At 52.4% G+C, this 19,254-nt stretch overlaps 1 protein-coding gene across 1 annotated transcript in view; it reads left to right on the top strand.

Moving 5' to 3' along the window:
* The window catches only part of LOC141055690 (mothers against decapentaplegic homolog 6-like), a 58,245-nt gene that overhangs the window by 33,108 nt on the left and 5,883 nt on the right, over positions 1-19,254 (top strand). Inside the window, exons 2-4 of the mRNA XM_073552378.1 lie at positions 7,706-7,814; positions 7,895-8,352; positions 18,959-19,072. Coding sequence (XP_073408479.1) covers positions 7,932-8,352; positions 18,959-19,072 — 535 coding nt within the window. The 5' untranslated portion in view covers positions 7,706-7,814; positions 7,895-7,931. The remainder of the gene's footprint in view (positions 1-7,705; positions 7,815-7,894; positions 8,353-18,958; positions 19,073-19,254) is intronic.

The following is a 19,254-nucleotide window of genomic DNA, read 5'->3' as shown; positions in this document are numbered from 1 at the left end:
GACCAAGGAGTCCCTAAAAGTCTTATAGAACTCGGATGTTAAGCCATCCGGACCTGGCGATTTCTTGGGCCGAAGCCCATCAATGGCCAGTCTCACTTCCTCTTCCCTGATTTCCTCTGCCAAAACACCAAGAGAGGGATCACCCCCTGGCTCAGGGACGGTTTCAGCCAGGAAAGCCGACATCCTGTCCCGATCCAGATCCTTCTTTTCCAAGAGGTGTGAGTAGAAGGATCTGACCACCTCCAGGATCCCTGATTTGGATCTGTTCAGGGACCCCGTACTGTCGATCAGTCCTGTCACCATCTTACAATTCACTGACATCTTACAGTTTCTGTAAGGGTCGGGTGAGCGGTACTTCCCGAAGTCCCTCTCAAAAACTAAAGATGTGTGTCTATCATACTGACACCTCTTGAGCAAAGATTTCACTCTGGAGATTTCCTCACGGTCACCTCCAGTCGAGACAAGCTGCTCGAGTTTCCTCCCCAGGGCCTGGTACAAGCGGTGCCTGTTCAGACTCCTGAGGCTCTAGAGCTGACGGAAGAACCCCGCCACCCGCTTTTTGAAGATCTCCCACCACTCTGACTTACTACTACAGAGATCCAACAGCGGTACCTGGCTCTGAAGAAAGTCCTCGAAGGATTGTCTCACCTCCGCTTCTTCCAGCAGGGACGAATTGAGCTTCCACAGCCCTCTTCCCATCCGATGAGTCTCTGCAACATTCAGAGAAAAGAAAATTAGACAGTGATCGGAGAACTCCACCTCAACGGCGGACACAGCAGAAAAGATGGCGTCCTCCTTCAAAAAAAACCTGTCTATTCTAGACCTACAGCTACCCCTATGGTAGGTGAAACCTCCGTGACCTGGGGTGTGCCGGATGTGGACATCCACCAGGCGAGCTTCGCTGGCTATGCTATTCAACGCGACGCTATCATAAGCCAGGCGATCTCCGGGACCCCCCCGGTCACGGGACCTCGTAATGGTGTTGAAGTCCCCACCGAAGACCACCTGCCGGCTCGTAAAAAGAAAGGGCTTGATCCTCAGGAAGAGACATTTGCGGTCCCACTTGGACTGCGGGCCGTAGATGTTGATGAGCCGGAGCTCTGTCCCCTCATGAAGACATCTAGGATCAGGCACCTCCCCATTTCCAACTCAGTAACCCGTCGGCATTCAACAGCTGCAGTCTTAAAAAGGACTGCCACCCCGCTATACGGCTCGGCCGCAAGAGACCAGTATGAGGGCCCGCACCTCCACTCCCTCCGTGCTTTATAGATGGCCCCCATGTCTGTTAGTCTGGTCTCTTGCGAGAATAAAATTTCTGCCTCAATCCGGGAGAAAAAATCAAAGGCCGTGAAACGAGACGCATCTGACTTTATGCTGGCAACATTAATAGATGCCAGCGTCAACGGGGCGAGTTCCGCCATCATGGGTGATCAAGTTGGATGGCCAACTTCTTACCACTGCTATCACCTCCACCTGGGGAGGGGTCGGACACCTTCCTTTTCAGGGAAGCTCCCGTTGTGTCCATCCCACCCCCCCCGGTGTCCTCGCCCCCGGGTTCCAGGTCTGTCCCCCCCCCAGGAGGAACACTGCCACCTGAGGGACGGACCCCACCATCCCCCGAAGGACCCTCCGGTGGTACCCCCGGCCCAGCATCCTCGTCTTGCGGCCCATCATCCGAGCCTCCGAGGACGCTGAACCGGTTGGAGAGATCAATCAGAGGGGGGTCAGCGGGCCCTTCCGTGCGCACCCTGGTGGTCGGGGGCGGGGGAGATTTTGAAGGCTTGCCAGCCTTCTTCCCCCCCGATTTGTTACGATTGGCACGTTTACTTTTGCCACCCGCTGCTGTAGGCTGCTCCTGGACCTCCTCATCAACACTTTCATACTGTGAGGACCCGTCCGAGTCAGCCGCTTTATCCTCCCTCTCCATCCTCCTGATCTCCTCTCTCACCACACTCTCCCTCAGGACCTCAGAGGCTTTTGCCACGGGCCTGGAGGGAGGAGCAGGCATCGACCCGGTTGCCCGAGACTTCACCTGCCCCCCACCCCCATGGCGTTTTTCTTGCCTCCGCACATACGCGGGGCCCCTCACCTTGGCATTGCCCTTCCTCACCAGTCCCTCAGCCCCTTCCCCTCCGCCACCACCTGCCACAGCTGCAGGAGCGCCGCCAGAGGTTTCTCCCTCACGGACTCCTCCCGCCGGGCCTGCAGCGGCATTAGAAAAGGAGCGAGGGCAGCGGCTGAGAGGGTGACCTAGGTCACCACACAAGTGACACCGAATGTCCTTACACGAGGCGGCCAGATGACCTACCCCACCACACAAGGCACATTTCTGTACCTTGCAGCTAGCGCTGAAGTGAGTGGGGTCGCCGCACTTGTGGCAGACCTTCGGTTGCCCCTGGTAGAAGACCAGGATCCTGTTCCTTCCCAGGAACGCCGAGGAAGGGATGTGGGTGACCGTGCCGCCGGAAACCTTCAGTTTAACCATGAAGGTCCAGCCCCCCGACCAGATGCCGAATTCGTCCCTGTTCTTTTTGGGGACCTCGGTGACTTCCCCGTAACGGGAAAGCCACGTCATAATGTCCACGCCGGCAAGTGACTCGTTACAAGTGACCACGGTCACTCGCTTGACGGAATTTTGGCGAGACACCGCTTGCGCAACGAAGTCTCGCCATCCGGGCTCTTCCCGCACCAGCTCATAGTTAGACCAGAAGAGCTCAAGCCCCTCTGGCCGCACAAAGCTGACGTCGAAGAAGCGGGACGCCGAAGGATGTATCAGGGCAAAGATGTCATTCGCCCCGAAGCCCATCTTAAGGAGGAGCTCCACCACCTTGCTCCTAGGTGGACAAGCTTCACTGCCCCCCCACCTAAGACGGACCACATTCCTCCTTTGCGGCCCCTTCCCGGCTGTGGGGAGAGACCAAACAGTCCCTCCCTCCCTTTGGTTTTGGAAGGCAGCAAGGCCGTGTCTCTCTATCCAGAAAGACAAGTCCACTGTCCTCCCCTCTACCACTATCGACCTTTCTCCTTTTTTGAGGGCCTCCAGGAAACGGTGGTGCAAAGCGCCGTCCCTGGAGCCCGGAGGCGAGGAGACCCCCCCAGGACCACCCCGAGGACCACCCCGACCCCCAGCCGCGGCCCCCGCATAACTATGTTGGGGTCTTGCGGCCAGGGGGGCAGACGGGCCAGCCCTCCCACCACTACCACCACTTGTGCCAGCACCCTCATTCGTCCTCCCACTCACTCTCCCATTCACTCTTTTATTATTTGCATTCACCCCAGCATTCACTCCAGCACACTCACCCACATTCACAGTAGCACTCACTCCTTCATCCATGTCACTCATATCACCATTCACTTCAGCAAACATCTCCTCAAATATGTCCACTCCACTTTCGTACTCACTCTCACTTGCACAATTGGTGAACATAGCAACATTATTTACATTATTTACATTTCCCGAACCAGTGCAGTTCCTCTCTTTGCCTGCTGGGGGCCCTGAGCTCTCTTGCTGGGAGCTACTCCAGCTCCTGTCCAGGAGCGCTGCTGCCCCTTTAAATGCCTCAGTGCAGATGACATCATGCACCCTGCCCTGGCTGGGCCTAGGAGCAACAGCAGCTCCTGGTTTCAGCTCCATTTTTTTTCCTTTTTCTAAGGTTTCCTTGCTCTGGGCAGGGACGGCCACTGGCACCGCTCCCTGCCCTGCACTTTTCTTCACCCCCGCCGCCGGCTTGCCAGGGAGCGCCAGAGTCCCCGCACCCCCAGATGAAGGTAGGTGGGCCGGGGACCCCGACAACTCTCCGCCAGCTTTTGGGGGCAGCACAGCATTACTTAGAAGGGTGGGTGGGACAGAGGGCAGCGGGCCCGCAGCGGCCACGCCCCCCCCGCCGGTCGCAGCCACCCCAGGCAGAGCCGCGGCCCCCTGCGAGGCCACGGCCCCCCGGGTGACGCGAGCACAGCGGGCGGAGCCGCGACCGCTGAGGCCACGCCCCCCCGCCAGTCACAGCCACCACGGGCAGAGCAGCGACCCCTTGCGAGGCCACGCCCCCCCGGGCGACGCAGACGCAGCGGGTGGGACGACGGCCGAGGAGGACATGCCCCCCCCACACGCCGCAGCCTTTGCAGGCCGGGCAACACTCGGGGAGGCCACGCCCCCCTCACGGACCACCGCCGCCACCCTATGCCCACCACTTGAGACGGGCAAGGCCGGCCACTCCCCCTCGTCGCCCAGCGGCGGCAGAGCCCCCTGCACGGACCCCTTTTTGGGTTGACGTGCCGGAGACCCCGCTCTCACCACAGGCGCCGACATGGGAGCGACCAGCACTTTGCACCGCCTCAGCTGCTGCTTGATGTTCTGTTCGCCCTTCCTAGGCTTCTGGACCCCCACTAGCGATCCAGACTTAGCGGATCCGTACGTGGGGGGTCCAGAAGCCCCAGCACTCGCCGCCGGAGGTGCGGCCCTGGCTTTACCAACTTTGCCTGGTGCCAGGCCAGCCCCCCCTGCCACCGAGGGCTGAGCCTGGACACCACCACCAACACCACAACCAGCACCGACCTCCATGTCGCTGCCCTGGTCTGAACTGTCACCAGATGCGACAGTCAGGTCACAACAGTCATCTCTCTCCCCGCTCCCTTGCTGCGGACCCACCACAGGGCCCGAGCCAGGGTGGGTAGCGGGTTCCACACAGCGGGACAGAGGGGCCCCGGGAAGAGGAGCAAAAACCAGTTGTTCCTCCACGCCTTCAGAAACCTTACGCCTGCGCCTCCTGTTTCTCCTCTTCCCGGTTGCCCCATCCTCCGGGCAGACCTCATACCCAAACAACAGCGTGCCAAACCGTGCTGGGGATTCAGTCTGCCGTACTTGTTTAAGGATGAGGCAGCCCCCCTCAGAACTACTCCCGCTCCCTCCATCCTCCCCCTCGCTCCCGCTTTCCTCCGCGTTACTGGAGTCCAGCGGGAGGGCCACCTGCTCAGGGGCTATCTCGCTGCATGTTACCTGGCTCTCGCTGGTGTCCGCCAGGTCTTCAGGTGGAGGCGGCCCGGGTGTGGTGTGGGCGCCATCTTGCTCTTCCTCCTCCTCGCTTTCCTCCACCTGGATGGGGACTCCTGACCCCCCAGGAAACCCACCGGCCATGGCCCTGAACCGGTCCTCGTTCTGCAGCTTTTCCTGGAAGGGGCCGCTGCCGGCCATGATGGAACTTCGCCTGTCCTCCAGGGCCCGAATCTCCCCTTTCAGCCGCTTGACCGTGGCGGTGACCTCCGCTCTCTTTGAGGCAGGGAGCCTGTTTTTACTGATGACCCGGGCTCCCTCCAACTCCCCCCGGAGTCTCCTGAGCTGCTTGCCGGCCTCCTCGTACTCGGAGAGGTGGGCATGAATGCGGGAGGCGTAGGTGGTAGCTGGCTCTCCCGCAACCTTGGAGCCCCAGATGTTAAGGGGGGGCCCCGCCTCACCTCTGCCGGCTGCTGCACCTCCGGGGGAAGGGCCCGCCACAGCCTTCACTTCAGGGGTCCCGGACCCTGGAGCCTTGCGGCCCCCTGGGGTCCGCTTTTTCCCCATCCCTGGGACTGGCTGACTGTGCCTTGGGCCTCCTGGTGGTGGATGAGGCCCCCCACCCCCAGCTGGCTTGCCGGAGGGTGGGAGCCAGGGGCAGAGCCCCGGCGCTCAGTCCCAGGGAGAGTCCTCTTTCCTGGGAAGGGGGCAGATGGAAAGTCCTTGCAGGAAAAAAAAACCTCCCTTCCCAGGAGCTTAGCAAAACCCCAGCCTGCAGAGGCTCAGCTGCGACGCTCCTCCTCTTCTGGGGTGTGTCCAGAGCTGCACTCACTATTCTGCTGGTGAAGTCACTGTGTACATACATTACTGATCCTGAGTTACATCCTGTATTATACTCCAGAGCTGCACTCACTATTCTGCTGGTGCAGTCACTGTGTGCATACATTACATTACTGATCCTGAGTTACATCCTGTATTATACTCCAGAGCTGCACTCACTATTCTGCTGGTGCAGTCACTGTGTACATACATTACTGATCCTGAGTTACATCCTGTATTATACTCCAGAGCTGCACTCACTATTCTGCTGGTGCAGTCACTGTGTGCATACATTACATTACTGATCCTGAGTTACATCCTGTATTATACTCCAGAGCTGCACTCACTATTCTGCTGGTGCAGTCACTGTGTACATACATTACTGATCCGGAGTTACATCCTGTATTATACTCCAGAGCTGCACTCACTATTCTGCTGGTGCAGTCACTGTGTACATACATTACATTACTGATCCTGAGTTACATCCTGTATTATACCCCAGAGCTACACTCACTGTTCTGCTGGTGCAGTCACTGTGTACATACATTACATTACTGATCCTGAGTTACATCCTGTATTATACTCCAGAGCTGCACTCACTATTCTGCTGGTGCAGTCACTGTGTACATACATTACTGATCCTGAGTTACATCCTGTATTATACTCCAGAGCTGCACTCACTATTCTGCTGGTGCAGTCACTGTGTGCATACATTACATTACTGATCCTGAGTTACATCCTGTATTATACTCCAGAGCTGCACTCACTATTCTGCTGGTGCAGTCACTGTGTACATACATTACTGATCCTGAGTTACATCCTGTATTATACTCCAGAGCTGCACTCACTATTCTGCTGGTGCAGTCACTGTGTGCATACATTACATTACTGATCCTGAGTTACATCCTGTATTATACTCCAGAGCTGCACTCACTATTCTGCTGGTGCAGTCACTGTGTACATACATTACTGATCCTGAGTTACATCCTGTATTATACTCCAGAGCTGCACTCACTATTCTGCTGGTGTAGTCACTGTGTACATACATTACTGATCCTGAGTTACATCCTGTATTATACTCCAGAGCTGCACTCACTATTCTGCTGGTGTAGTCACTGTGTGCATACATTACATTACTGATCCTGAGTTACATCCTGTATTATACTCCAGAGCTGCTCTCACTATTCTGTTGGTGCAGTCACTGTGTACATACATTACATTACTGATCCTGAGTTACATTCTGTATTATACTCCAGAGCTGCACTCACTATTCTGCTGGTGCAGTCACTGTGTACATACATTACTGATCCTGAGTTACATCCTGTATTATACCCCAGAGCTGTACTCGCTATTCTGCTGGTGCAGTCATTGTGTACATACATTACATTACTGATCCTGAGTTACATCCTGTATTATACTCCAGAGCTGCACTCACTATTCTGCTGGTGCAATCACTGTGTACATACATTACATTACTTATCCTGAGTTACATCCTGTATTATACTCCAGAGCTGCACTCACTATTCTGCTGGTGCAGTCACTGTGTGCATACATTACTGATCTGGAGTTACATCCTGTATTATACTCCAGAGCTGTACTCACTATTCTGCTGGTGCAGTCACTGTGTACATACATTACTGATCCTGAGTTACAGCCTGTATTATACTCCAGAGCTGCTCTCACTATTCTGCTGGTGCAGTCACTGTGTGCATACATTACATTACTGATCCTGAGTTACATCCTGTATTATACCCCAGAGCTGCACTCACTATTCTGCTGGTGCAGTCACTGTGTGCATACATTACTGATCCTGAGTTACATCCTGTATTATACTCCAGAGCTGCACTCACTATTCTGCTCTCATGATGTTTTCTCGTATTCCTTTGTGCCATGTGACAGCAGGACAACGCCTCCTGGTGGCTGCACGTGTAACGTTGGATGAGTCTCCTCTTCGCTCCCTAACATCTCCGCTGCTGTCGTGTTACCCACATAACCTGTGACTGAGGCGGTAAGTGTCCTCTGTCCTCCTGAACCCTTGTGGCTGGAGCCGTGATTCACAGTGACGCCAGTTCTCCTCCTCTCCTGCAGGTTCTCCTGGCCTGTATTCAGCACTCGTCTACCTCTTATGTTGCGGTCTCGACGCTCTCTCTTGGTGTGGCAGCTTTGGAAGAAGCGCTGCTCAACACCAAGCCGTTGTCAAGGAGAAGGGGTGTCTCCAACTCCTGAGGACCTCCACAATGCCTTGCGGCCAGCTGCCCACCTTCTGTTTAAGAAGCTAAAAGATGAGCAGCTGTGGCAGCTGTCAGAGGCAGTGGAGAGTCGGGGGCGCTGGGACTCCGGCTGCGTCTGGTTGCCCTGGGAAGGGCGCGCTGGCAAACAGGTACTCCCGCCTCAGGTGCTGGTCTGCAGGCTGTACCGATGGCCGGACGTCCGCAGCACAACCGAGCTCAAGAGCCTGAGCCACTGCGAGAACTTCTGGTGGAAGAGTGGAGAGGGCACCACTGTCTGCTGCAACCCTTACCACCTCAGCCGGCTAGCAACACCAGGTATCATGGGGAGGACTGTGGTGGAGAGAGAAAGGGGAAGAGGATCAAGAATAGCCGGAATGGGGATACAGAATAACGGGTGAGGGGACGGGGAATAGCAGGAGAGTGAACAAGAAGAAATGTGTAGTGCAAGACAGGGAGGGGGGAGCAGGTGAATAAGCCCCGCCCAGCGGACCGGACAGCGGCAGTTTACATACATCTGAACCGATATAAACAAGGTATTTATGCATGAAAGGAGCGGGGTCAGGGGGAAGCAAAAGTACTAAGAGAATCCTTATGTGACACACAATTGAATGATAGCATTATATGATATCTCAAAAATGGGGTGACAGATTCCCTTTAAGAGGGGGCTGAGAACAACTAGAGAGGGGATGAATAATATTGAGAGGGGGGACAGGGAATACCGGGAGACAGGACGAAGAATACTGCAAGAGAGGACAGAGACTATCAGGAGAGGGGATGAAGAATAATGAGAGGGGGGACAGGGAATACCGGGAGACAAGACGAAGAATACTGCAAGAGAGGACAGAGACTATCAGGAGAGGGGATGAAGAATAATGAGAGGGGGGACAGGGAATACCGGGAGACAGGACGAAGAATACTGCAAGACAGGACAGAGACTATCGGGAGAGGGGATGAAGAATAATGAGAGGGGGGACAGGGAATACCGGGAGACAGGACGAAGAATACTGCAAGAGAGGACAGAGACTATCAGGAGAGGGGATGAAGAATAATGAGAGGGGGGACAGGGAATAACGGGAGACAGGACGGAGAATACTGGAAGAGAGGAAAGAAACTACTGGGAGAGGGGATGAAGAATAATGAGAGGGGGGACGGGGAATAACGGGAGACAGGACAGAGAATACTGGAAGAGAGGACAGAGACTACAGAGAGAGGGGATGAAGAATATTGAGAGGGGGGACAGGGAATACCGGGAGACAGGACGAAGAATACTGCAAGAGAGGACAGAGACTATCGGGAGAGGGGATGAAGAATAATGAGAGGGGGGACAGGGAATACCAGGAGACAGGACGAAGAATACTGCAAGAGAGGACAGAGACTATCGGGAGAGGGGATGAAGCATAATGAGAGGGGGGACGGGGAAGAACTGGAGACAGGACGGAGAATACTGGAAGAGAGGAAAGAGACTACTGGGAGAGGGGATGAAGAATAATCAGAGGGGGGACGGGGAAGAACTGGAGACAGGACGGAGAATACTGGAAGAGAGGAAAGAGACTACTGGGAGAGGGGATGAAGAATAATCAGAGGGGGGACGGGGAAGAACTGGAGACAGGACGGAGAATACTGGAAGAGAGGAAAGAGACTACTGGGAGAGGGGATGAAGAATAATGAGAGGGGGGACGGGGAAGAACTGGAGACAGGACGGAGAATACTGGAAGAGAGGACAGAGACTATCGGGAGAGGGGATGAAGAATAATGAGAGGGGGGACGGGGAATAACGGGAGACAGGACAGAGAATACTGGAAGAGAGGACAGAGACTATCGGGAGAGGGGATGAAGAATAATAAGAGGGGGGACAGGGAATAACGGGAGACAGGACGGAGAATACTGGAAGAGATGACAAAGACTACCAGGAGAGGGGATGAAGAATAATGAGAGGGGGGACAGGGAATAATGGGAGACAGGACGGAGAATACTGGAAGAGAGGACAAAGACTACCAGGAGAGGGGATGAAGAATAATGAGAGGGGGACAGGGAATAACGGGAGACAGGACGGAAAATACTGGAAGAGATGACAAAGACTACCAGGAGAGGGGATGAAGAATAATGAGAGGGGGGACAGGGAATAATGGGAGACAGGACGGAGAATACTGCAAGAGAGGACAGAGACTATCGGGAGAGGGGATGAAGAATAATGAGAGGGGGGACAGGGAATAACGGGAGACAGGATGGAGAATACTGGAAGAGAGGACAGAGACTATCGGGAGAGTGGATGAAGAATAAAGAGAGGGGGGACAGGGAATAACGGGAGACAGGACAGAGAATACTGGAAGAGAGGACAGAGACTATCGGGAGAGGGGATGAAGTATAATCAGAGGGGGAATGGGGAATAATGGGAGACAGGACGGAGAATACTGCAAGAGAGGACAGAGACTATCGGGAGAGGGGATGAACAATAATGAGAGGGGGGACGGGGAATAACGGGAGATAGGACAGAGAATAGTGGGAAAGAGGAAAGAGACTACTGGGAGAGGGGATGAAGAATAATGAGAGGGGGGACGGGGAAGAACTGGAGACAGGATGGCGAATATTGGAAGAGAGGACAGAGACTACCAGGAGAGGGGATGAAGAATAATGAGAGGGGGGAAGGGGAATAATGGGAGACAGGACGGAGAATAGTGGGAAAGAGGAAAGAGACTACTGGGAGAGGGGATGAAGAATAATGAGAGGGGGGACGGGGAATAATGGGAGACAGGACAGAGAATAGTGGGAAAGAGGAAAGAGACTACAGGGAGAGGGGATGAAGAATAATGAGAGGGGGGACGGGGAATAACGGGAGACAGGATGGTGAATATTGGAAGAGAGGACAGAGACTACAGAGAGAGGGGATGAAGAGTAATGAGAGGGGAGACAGGACGGAGAATACTGCAAGAGAGGACAGAGACTATCGGGAGAGTGGATGAAGAATAAAGAGAGGGGGGACAGGGAATAACGGGAGACAGGACGGAGAATACTGGAAGAGAGGACAGAGACTATCGGGAGAGGGGATGAAGTATAATCAGAGGGGGAATGGGGAATAATGGGAGACAGGACGGAGAATACTGCAAGAGGGGACAGAGACTATCGGGAGAGGGGATGAACAATAATGAGAGGGGGGACGGGGAATAACGGGAGACAGGATGGCGAATATTGGAAGAGAGGACAGAGACTACAGGGAGAGGGGATGAAGAATAATCAGAGGGGGGACGGGGAATAATGGGAGACAGGACAGAGAATAGTGGGAAAGAGGAAAGAGACTACTGGGAGAGGGGATGAAGAATAATGAGAGGGGGGACGGGGAAGAACTGGAGACAGGATGGCGAATATTGGAAGAGAGGACAGAGACTACAGGGAGAGGGGATGAAGAATAATCAGAGGGGGGACGGGGAATAATGGGAGACAGGACAGAGAATAGTGGGAAAGAGGAAAGAGACTACTGGGAGAGGGGGATGAAGAATAATGAGAGGGGGGACAGGGAATAACGGGAGACAGGACGGAGAATACTGGAAGAGAGGACAAAGACTACCAGGAGAGGGGATGAAGAAAAATGAGAGGGGGGACAGGGAATAACGGGAGACAGGACGGAGAATACTGCAAGAGAGGACAGAGACTATCGGGAGAGGGGATGAAGAATAATAAGAGGGGGGACAGGGAATAACGGGAGACAGGACGAATACTGGAAGAGAGGACAAAGACTACCAGGAGAGGGGATGAAGAATAATGAGAGGGGGGACAGGGAATAACGGGAGACAGGACGGAGAATACTGGAAGAGAGGACAGAGACTATCGGGAGAGGGGATGAAGAATAATAAGAGGGGGGGACAGGGAATAACAGGAGACAGGACGAATACTGGAAGAGAGGACAAAGACTACCAGGAGAGGGGATGAAGAATAATGAGAGGGGGGACAGGGAATAACGGGAGACAGGACGGAGAATACTGGAAGAGAGGACAGAGACTACCAGGAGAGGGGATGAAGAATAATGAGAGGGGGGACGGGGAATAACGGGAGACAGGACAGAAAATACTGGAAGAGAGGACAAAGACTACCAGGAGAGGGGATGAAGAATAATGAGAGGGGGGACAGGGAATAACGGGAGACAGGAGGGAGAATACTGGAAGAGAGGACAGAGAATATCGGGAGAGGGGATGAAGAATAATGAGAGGGGGGACAGGGAATAACGGGAGACAGGACAGAGAATACTGCAAGAGAGGACAGAGACTATCGGGAGAGGGGATGAAGAATAATGAGAGGGGGGACAGGGAATAACGGGAGACAGGACGGAGAATACTGGAAGAGAGGACAGAGACTACCAGGAGAGGGGATGAAGAATAATAAGAGGGGGGAAGGGGAATAATGGGAGACAGGACAGAGAATAGTGGGAAAGAGGAAAGAGACTACTTGGAGAGGGGATTAAGAATAATGAGAGGGGGGACAGAGAATAGTGGGAAAGAGGAAAGAGACTACTGGGAGAGGGGATTAAGAATAATGAGAGGGGGGACAGAGAATAGTGGGAAAGAGGAAAGAGACTACTGGGAGAGGGGATGAAGAATAATGAGAGGGGAGACGGGGAATAACGGGAGACAGGATGGCGAATATTGGAAGAGAGGACAGAGACTACAGGGAGAGGGGATGAAGAATAATGAGAGGGGGGACGGGGAAGAACTGGAGACAGGATGGCGAATATTGGAAGAGAGGACAGGGACTATCAGGAGAGGGGATGAAGAATAATGAGAGGGGAGACGGGGAATAACGGGAGACAGGATGGCGAATACTGGAAGAGAGGACAGAGACTACAGGGAGAGGGGATGAAGAATAATGAGAGGGGGGACGGGGAAGAACTGGAGACAGGATGGCGAATATTGGAAGAGAGGACAGAGACTACAGGGAGAGGGGATGAAGAATAATCAGAGGGGGGAAGGGGAATAATGGGAGACAGGACGGAGAATACTGGAAGAGAGGACAGAGACTACCAGGAGAGGGGATGAAAAATATTGAGAGGGGCGACAGGGAATAACGGGAGACAGGACAGAGAATACTGCAAGAGAGGACAGAGACTATCGGGAGAGGGGATGAAGAATAATGAGAGGGGGGACAGGGAATAACGGGAGACAGGATGGAGAATACTGGAAGAGAGGACAGAGACTATCGGGAGAGTGGATGAAGAATAAAGAGAGGGGGGACAGGGAATAACGGGAGACAGGACAGAGAATACTGGAAGAGAGGACAGAGACTATCGGGAGAGGGGATGAAGTATAATCAGAGGGGGAATGGGGAATAATGGGAGACAGGACGGAGAATACTGCAAGAGAGGACAGAGACTATCGGGAGAGGGGATGAACAATAATGAGAGGGGGGACGGGGAATAACGGGAGATAGGACAGAGAATAGTGGGAAAGAGGAAAGAGACTACTGGGAGAGGGGATGAAGAATAATGAGAGGGGGGACGGGGAAGAACTGGAGACAGGATGGCGAATATTGGAAGAGAGGACAGAGACTACCAGGAGAGGGGATGAAGAATAATGAGAGGGGGGAAGGGGAATAATGGGAGACAGGACGGAGAATAGTGGGAAAGAGGAAAGAGACTACTGGGAGAGGGGATGAAGAATAATGAGAGGGGGGACGGGGAATAATGGGAGACAGGACAGAGAATAGTGGGAAAGAGGAACGAGACTACTGGGAGAGGGGATGAAGAATAATGAGAGGGGGAAGGGGAATAACTGGAGACAGGATGGCGAATATTGGAAGAGAAGACAGAGACTACAGGGAGAGGGGATGAAGAATAATGAGAGGGGGGACGGGGAATAACGGGAGACAGGATGGTGAATATTGGAAGAGAGGACAGAGACTACAGAGAGAGGGGATGAAGAGTAATGAGAGGGGGGACAGGGAATAACGGGAGACAGGACGGAGAATACTGCAAGAGAGGACAGAGACTATCGGGAGAGTGGATGAAGAATAAAGAGAGGGGGGACAGGGAATAACGGGAGACAGGACGGAGAATACTGGAAGAGAGGACAGAGACTATCGGGAGAGGGGATGAAGTATAATCAGAGGGGGAATGGGGAATAATGGGAGACAGGACGGAGAATAGTGGGAAAGAGGAAAGAGACTACTGGGAGAGGGGATGAAGAATAATGAGAGGGGGGACGGGGAAGAACTGGAGACAGGATGGCGAATATTGGAAGAGAGGACAGAGACTACAGGGAGAGTTGATGAAGAATATTCAGAGGGGGGACGGGGAATAATGGGAGACAGGACAGAGAATAGTGGGAAAGAGACTACTGGGAGAGGGGGATGAAGAATAATGAGAGGGGGGACAGGGAATAACGGGAGACAGGACGGAGAATACTGGAAGAGAGGACAAAGACTACCAGGAGAGGGGATGAAGAAAAATGAGAGGGGGGACAGGGAATAACGGGAGACAGGACGGAGAATACTGGAAGAGAGGACAGAGACTATCGGGAGAGGGGATGAAGAATAATAAGAGGGGGGACAGGGAATAACGGGAGACAGGACGAATACTGGAAGAGAGGACAAAGACTACCAGGAGAGGGGATGAAGAATAATGAGAGGGGGGACAGGGAATAACTGGAGACAGGACGAATACTGGAAGAGAGGACAAAGACTACCAGGAGAGGGGATGAAGAATAATGAGAGGGGGGACAGGGAATAACGGGAGACAGGACGGAGAATACTGGAAGAGAGGACAGAGACTACCAGGAGAGGGGATGAAGAATAATGAGAGGGGGGACGGGGAATAACGGGAGACAGGACAGAAAATACTGGAAGAGAGGACAAAGACTACCAGGAGAGGGGATGAAGAATAATGAGAGGGGGGACAGGGAATAACGGGAGACAGGACGGAGAATACTGGAAGAGAGGACAGAGAATATCGGGAGAGGGGATGAAGAATAATGAGAGGGGGGACAGGGAATAACGGGAGACAGGACAGAGAATACTGCAAGAGAGGACAGAGACTATCGGGAGAGGGGAGGAAGAATAATGAGAGGGGGGACAGGGAATAACGGGAGACAGGACGGAGAATACTGGAAGAGAGGACAGAGACTACCAGGAGAGGGGATGAAGCATAATGAGAGGGGGGACAGGGAATAATGGGAGACAGGACGGAGAATACTGGAAGAGAGGACAGAGACTATCGGAAGAGGGGATGAAGTATAATCAGAGGGGGAATGGGGAATAATGGGAGACAGGACGGAGAATACTGCAAGAGAGGACAGAGACTATCGGGAGAGGGGATTAACAATAATGAGAGGGGGCGGGGAATAACGGGAGACAGGACAGAGAATAGTGGGAAAGAGGAAAGAGACTACTGGGAGAGGGGATGAATAATAATGAGAGGGGGGAAGGGGAATAATGGGAGACAGGACAGAGAATAGTGGGAAAGAGGAAAGAGACTACTGTCAGAGGGGATGAAGAATAATGAGAGGGGGGATGGGGAAGAACTGGAGACAGGATGGCGAATATTGGAAGAGAGGACAGAGACTACCAGGAGAGGGGATGAAGAATAATGAGAGGGGGGAAGGGGAATAATGGGAGACAGGACAGAGAATAGTGGGAAAGAGGAAAGAGACTACTGGGAGAGGGGATTAAGAATAATGAGAGGGGGGACAGAGAATAGTGGGAAAGAGGAAAGAGACTACTGGGAGAGGGGATTAAGAATAATGAGAGGGGGGACAGAGAATAGTGGGAAAGAGGAAAGAGACTACTGGGAGAGGGGATGAAGAATAATGAGAGGGGAGACGGGGAATAACGGGAGACAGGATGGCGAATATTGGAAGAGAGGACAGAGACTACAGGGAGAGGGGATGAAGAATAATGAGAGGGGGGACGGGGAAGAACTGGAGACAGGATGGCGAATATTGGAAGAGAGGACAGGGACTATCAGGAGAGGGGATGAAGAATAATGAGAGGGGAGACGGGGAATAACGGGAGACAGGATGGCGAATATTGGAAGAGGGGATGAAGAATAATGAGAGTGGGGACGGGGAAGAACTGGAGACAGGATGGCGAATATTGGAAGAGAGGACAGAGACTACAGGGAGAGGGGATGAAGAATAATCAGAGGGGGGAAGGGGAATAATGGGAGACAGGACGGAGAATACTGGAAGAGAGGACAGAGACTACAGGGAGAGGGGATGAAGAATAATGAGAGGGGGGACGGGGAATAACGGGAGGTAGGACAGAGAATAGTGGGAAAGAGGAAAGAGACTACTGGGGGAGGGGATGAAGAATAATGAGAGGGGGAAGAGGAATAGCTGGAGACAGGACCGAGAATATTGGAAGACAGGACAGAGTCTACCGGGAGAGGGGAATAGCGGTAGAGGGGACTTAGAATAGTGGTAGAGGGGAGGTAAAATAGTGGGAGAGGGGATTGAGAATAGCAGGAGAGTGAATGAAAAATAACGTGAAAGGGGATGAAGAATAATGGGAGGTGGATATGGAATAGCAGGAGAGGGGACAGGGAATAGTGAGAAGGGGGATGGGGCATAACAAGAGAGGGGAGGAGAATAGTGGGAAAGTGAATGAAAAATAACGGGAGAGGGGAAGGAGAATAACGGGAGGGGGACAGGGAATACCATGAGAGGGGACGGAAAATAGCGGGATGGGGAACAGAGAATAGCGGGAAAGTGAATGAAAAATAACGCAAGTGGGAACTGAAAATAACAGGAGAGAAGACGTGGAATAGTAGTAGAAGGGGACGGAGAATAGAGGTAGAATGAATGAAGAATAACACGAAAGGGGACAGCGAATAATGGGTGGGGGATACGGAAAAGCAGGAGAGGGGACAGGGAATAATGGGAAGGAGGATGGGGCATAACAAGAGAGGGGACGGCAAATAGCAGGAGAGGGGACGGAAAATAGCAGGAGAGGGTATGTCGAGTAACGGGAGAGTGAATGAAGAATAACGCGAGAGGGGACAGAGAATAACTAGAGCAGGGATGAAGTATAATGGGACAGGGACAGGCAATAACAGGAGGCGAGATGGAAAATAATGGGAGGGAATGGAGAATAAAGAGAGATGAAGGTGCATAAATGGAGTGGAAACACAGAATAATGGGAGAGTGAATGGAAATCAACATCAGAGGAGACGGAGAATAAAGAGACGATGGAGAATAAAGGCAAAGGAGACAAAATCAAATGAGAGGCAGGAGAATAAAGGGACAAGGGACAGAGGATAACGGGAGAGAGGATGGAGAATAATGGGAGAGGAGTTGGAGAGCATTGGAATAAGACCAAGTACAGCGAGGGAGAGGATGAGAATAAAGGGAGAGAGGATGGTGAGAGGATGAATAACAATTGGAGAGGTGACCAAAGGTAATCGGATGGGGGGGGGGCAGAGAATAACAGTAGGAGATATGAAGAATAAGGGAGAAAGGGAGCGGCGAAAAACAGGAGAAGATATGAAGAATAATGAGAGAGGGGAGTGGGGACAGAGAATAATGGGAAAGGGGAAGGGGAATAATGGAAAGATGACAGAAAATATCGTAAGAAGATACGATGAACTGGAGAAGATACAGAGGATAATGGGATGGAGGACAGGGAATAATGGGAGAAGATACGAAGAATAACTGGAGAGGGGACAGAGGATAACGGGTGAGAGGACCAAGAATAAGAGAAGGGACAGATGATAATGAGAGAGGGGATGGGAGATAACGGGAGGGGAGACAGAGGATAACAGCAGAGAGGATGGCGTATAACAGGGCAGAGGACAGGGGATAACAGGAGGACTGAGAATAACGGGATAGGGGACAAAAAAATGATGGGAGGGACAGTGGATCGAGACTAACGGGAGATGATACCAAGAATAACTGGAGAGGTGATGGAAGATAATGGAAGAGAGGACCAAGAATAAAGGGAAAGTGGAAGGGGAATAATAGAAAAGAGGACAGAGGATTATGGGGGAGAGACCCAAGAAGAACGGGAGAGGGGACAGAGAATAATGGGAGAGGGGACAAAAAATAGTGAGGGGGGACAAAGAATAATGGGAGAAGGGACAGAGAATTACGGGAAAAAGGATGGAGAATAATAGAAGAGAGATTAATGGGACAAGATAAGAAAAATAACTGGAGAGAGGATCATGAAGAACAGAAAAGGGGACAGAGGATAAAGGGAGAGGGGAAGGAGAATAATGGGAAAGAGGACAGAGGATAACAGGGAGAAGACCAGGACTAAAGTGAGAAAGAAAGGAGAATAACGGGAAAGAGGACGAAGCATAATGGGAGAAGGTACTCTGAGTAATAGGAAGGGGGACAAAATAACCACAGGAGGGGATGGAGATTAACAGGAGAGGGGACAGAGAATAATGGGAGAGGGGAAGATGAATAATGTGTATGTGAAGAATAACAAGTGATGGGACAGAGAATAATGGGAGAGATGATAGAGAATATTGGGATGGGGATGAAGAATATCAGGAGAGGGTAATAGAGAATAACTGGAGAGGGGGCGGAAAATAACTGGAGAGGGGACAGAGAATAACGGGAGAAAGGGTGGAGAATAATGTGAAAAGATATGAAGAATGACAGGAGAGGGGACAGAGAATAATGGTAAAATATATGAAGAATAACGGGACAGGGGACAGCGAATAACGGTAAAATATATGAAGAATAATGGGAGAGGGGATGGAGAATAACTGGAGAGGGGGCGAAGAATAACGGGAGAAGATATGAAGAATAACGGGAGTGAGAACGGAAAAAAATGGGAGAAGATATAAAGAATAACAGGAGACAGGACGGAGTATAATAGGAGAGGGGGCAGAGGATAACAGTAGAGAACGTGGGGGATATGATGGGCACACTTAATAATATGGGGCTTGGTCCGTGGTTTACCTCTTGTTTTTCACGCATATTATTTTTACCTTTAGCAGAAGTGTCTACTTCGCCCATCAACAAGATACGAGAGGCTGCCTGTCCCACCCTTTGTAAAGTGGCACTCACAGACAAGGAATTCAGCCGCCATGCTGTGTGGGGATTACACGGTACGGATGGGGGACAAGAATACGCAGAGCTTACACTCTCATGCTGAGCAGAGCCCGGTATATTGTCCAAGACACCGGCGTGGTCCAGCAGGAGATGTGGGGTCCTGGGTTATATTCCATATTTGTTCAGTTTTTTGTCATCTATGGAAACTCTGACCCAAAGAGCTTACATTCTACTGAAC

Source organism: Dendrobates tinctorius, unplaced genomic scaffold (genome assembly GCF_039654945.1).
Source record: "Dendrobates tinctorius isolate UK_male_01 unplaced genomic scaffold, ASM3965494v1 ptg000189l, whole genome shotgun sequence".
NCBI lineage: Eukaryota > Metazoa > Chordata > Amphibia > Anura > Dendrobatidae > Dendrobates > Dendrobates tinctorius.
Note: the sequence above shows the minus strand (reverse complement) of the source record. Positions and strands in the feature narration are given on the sequence as shown.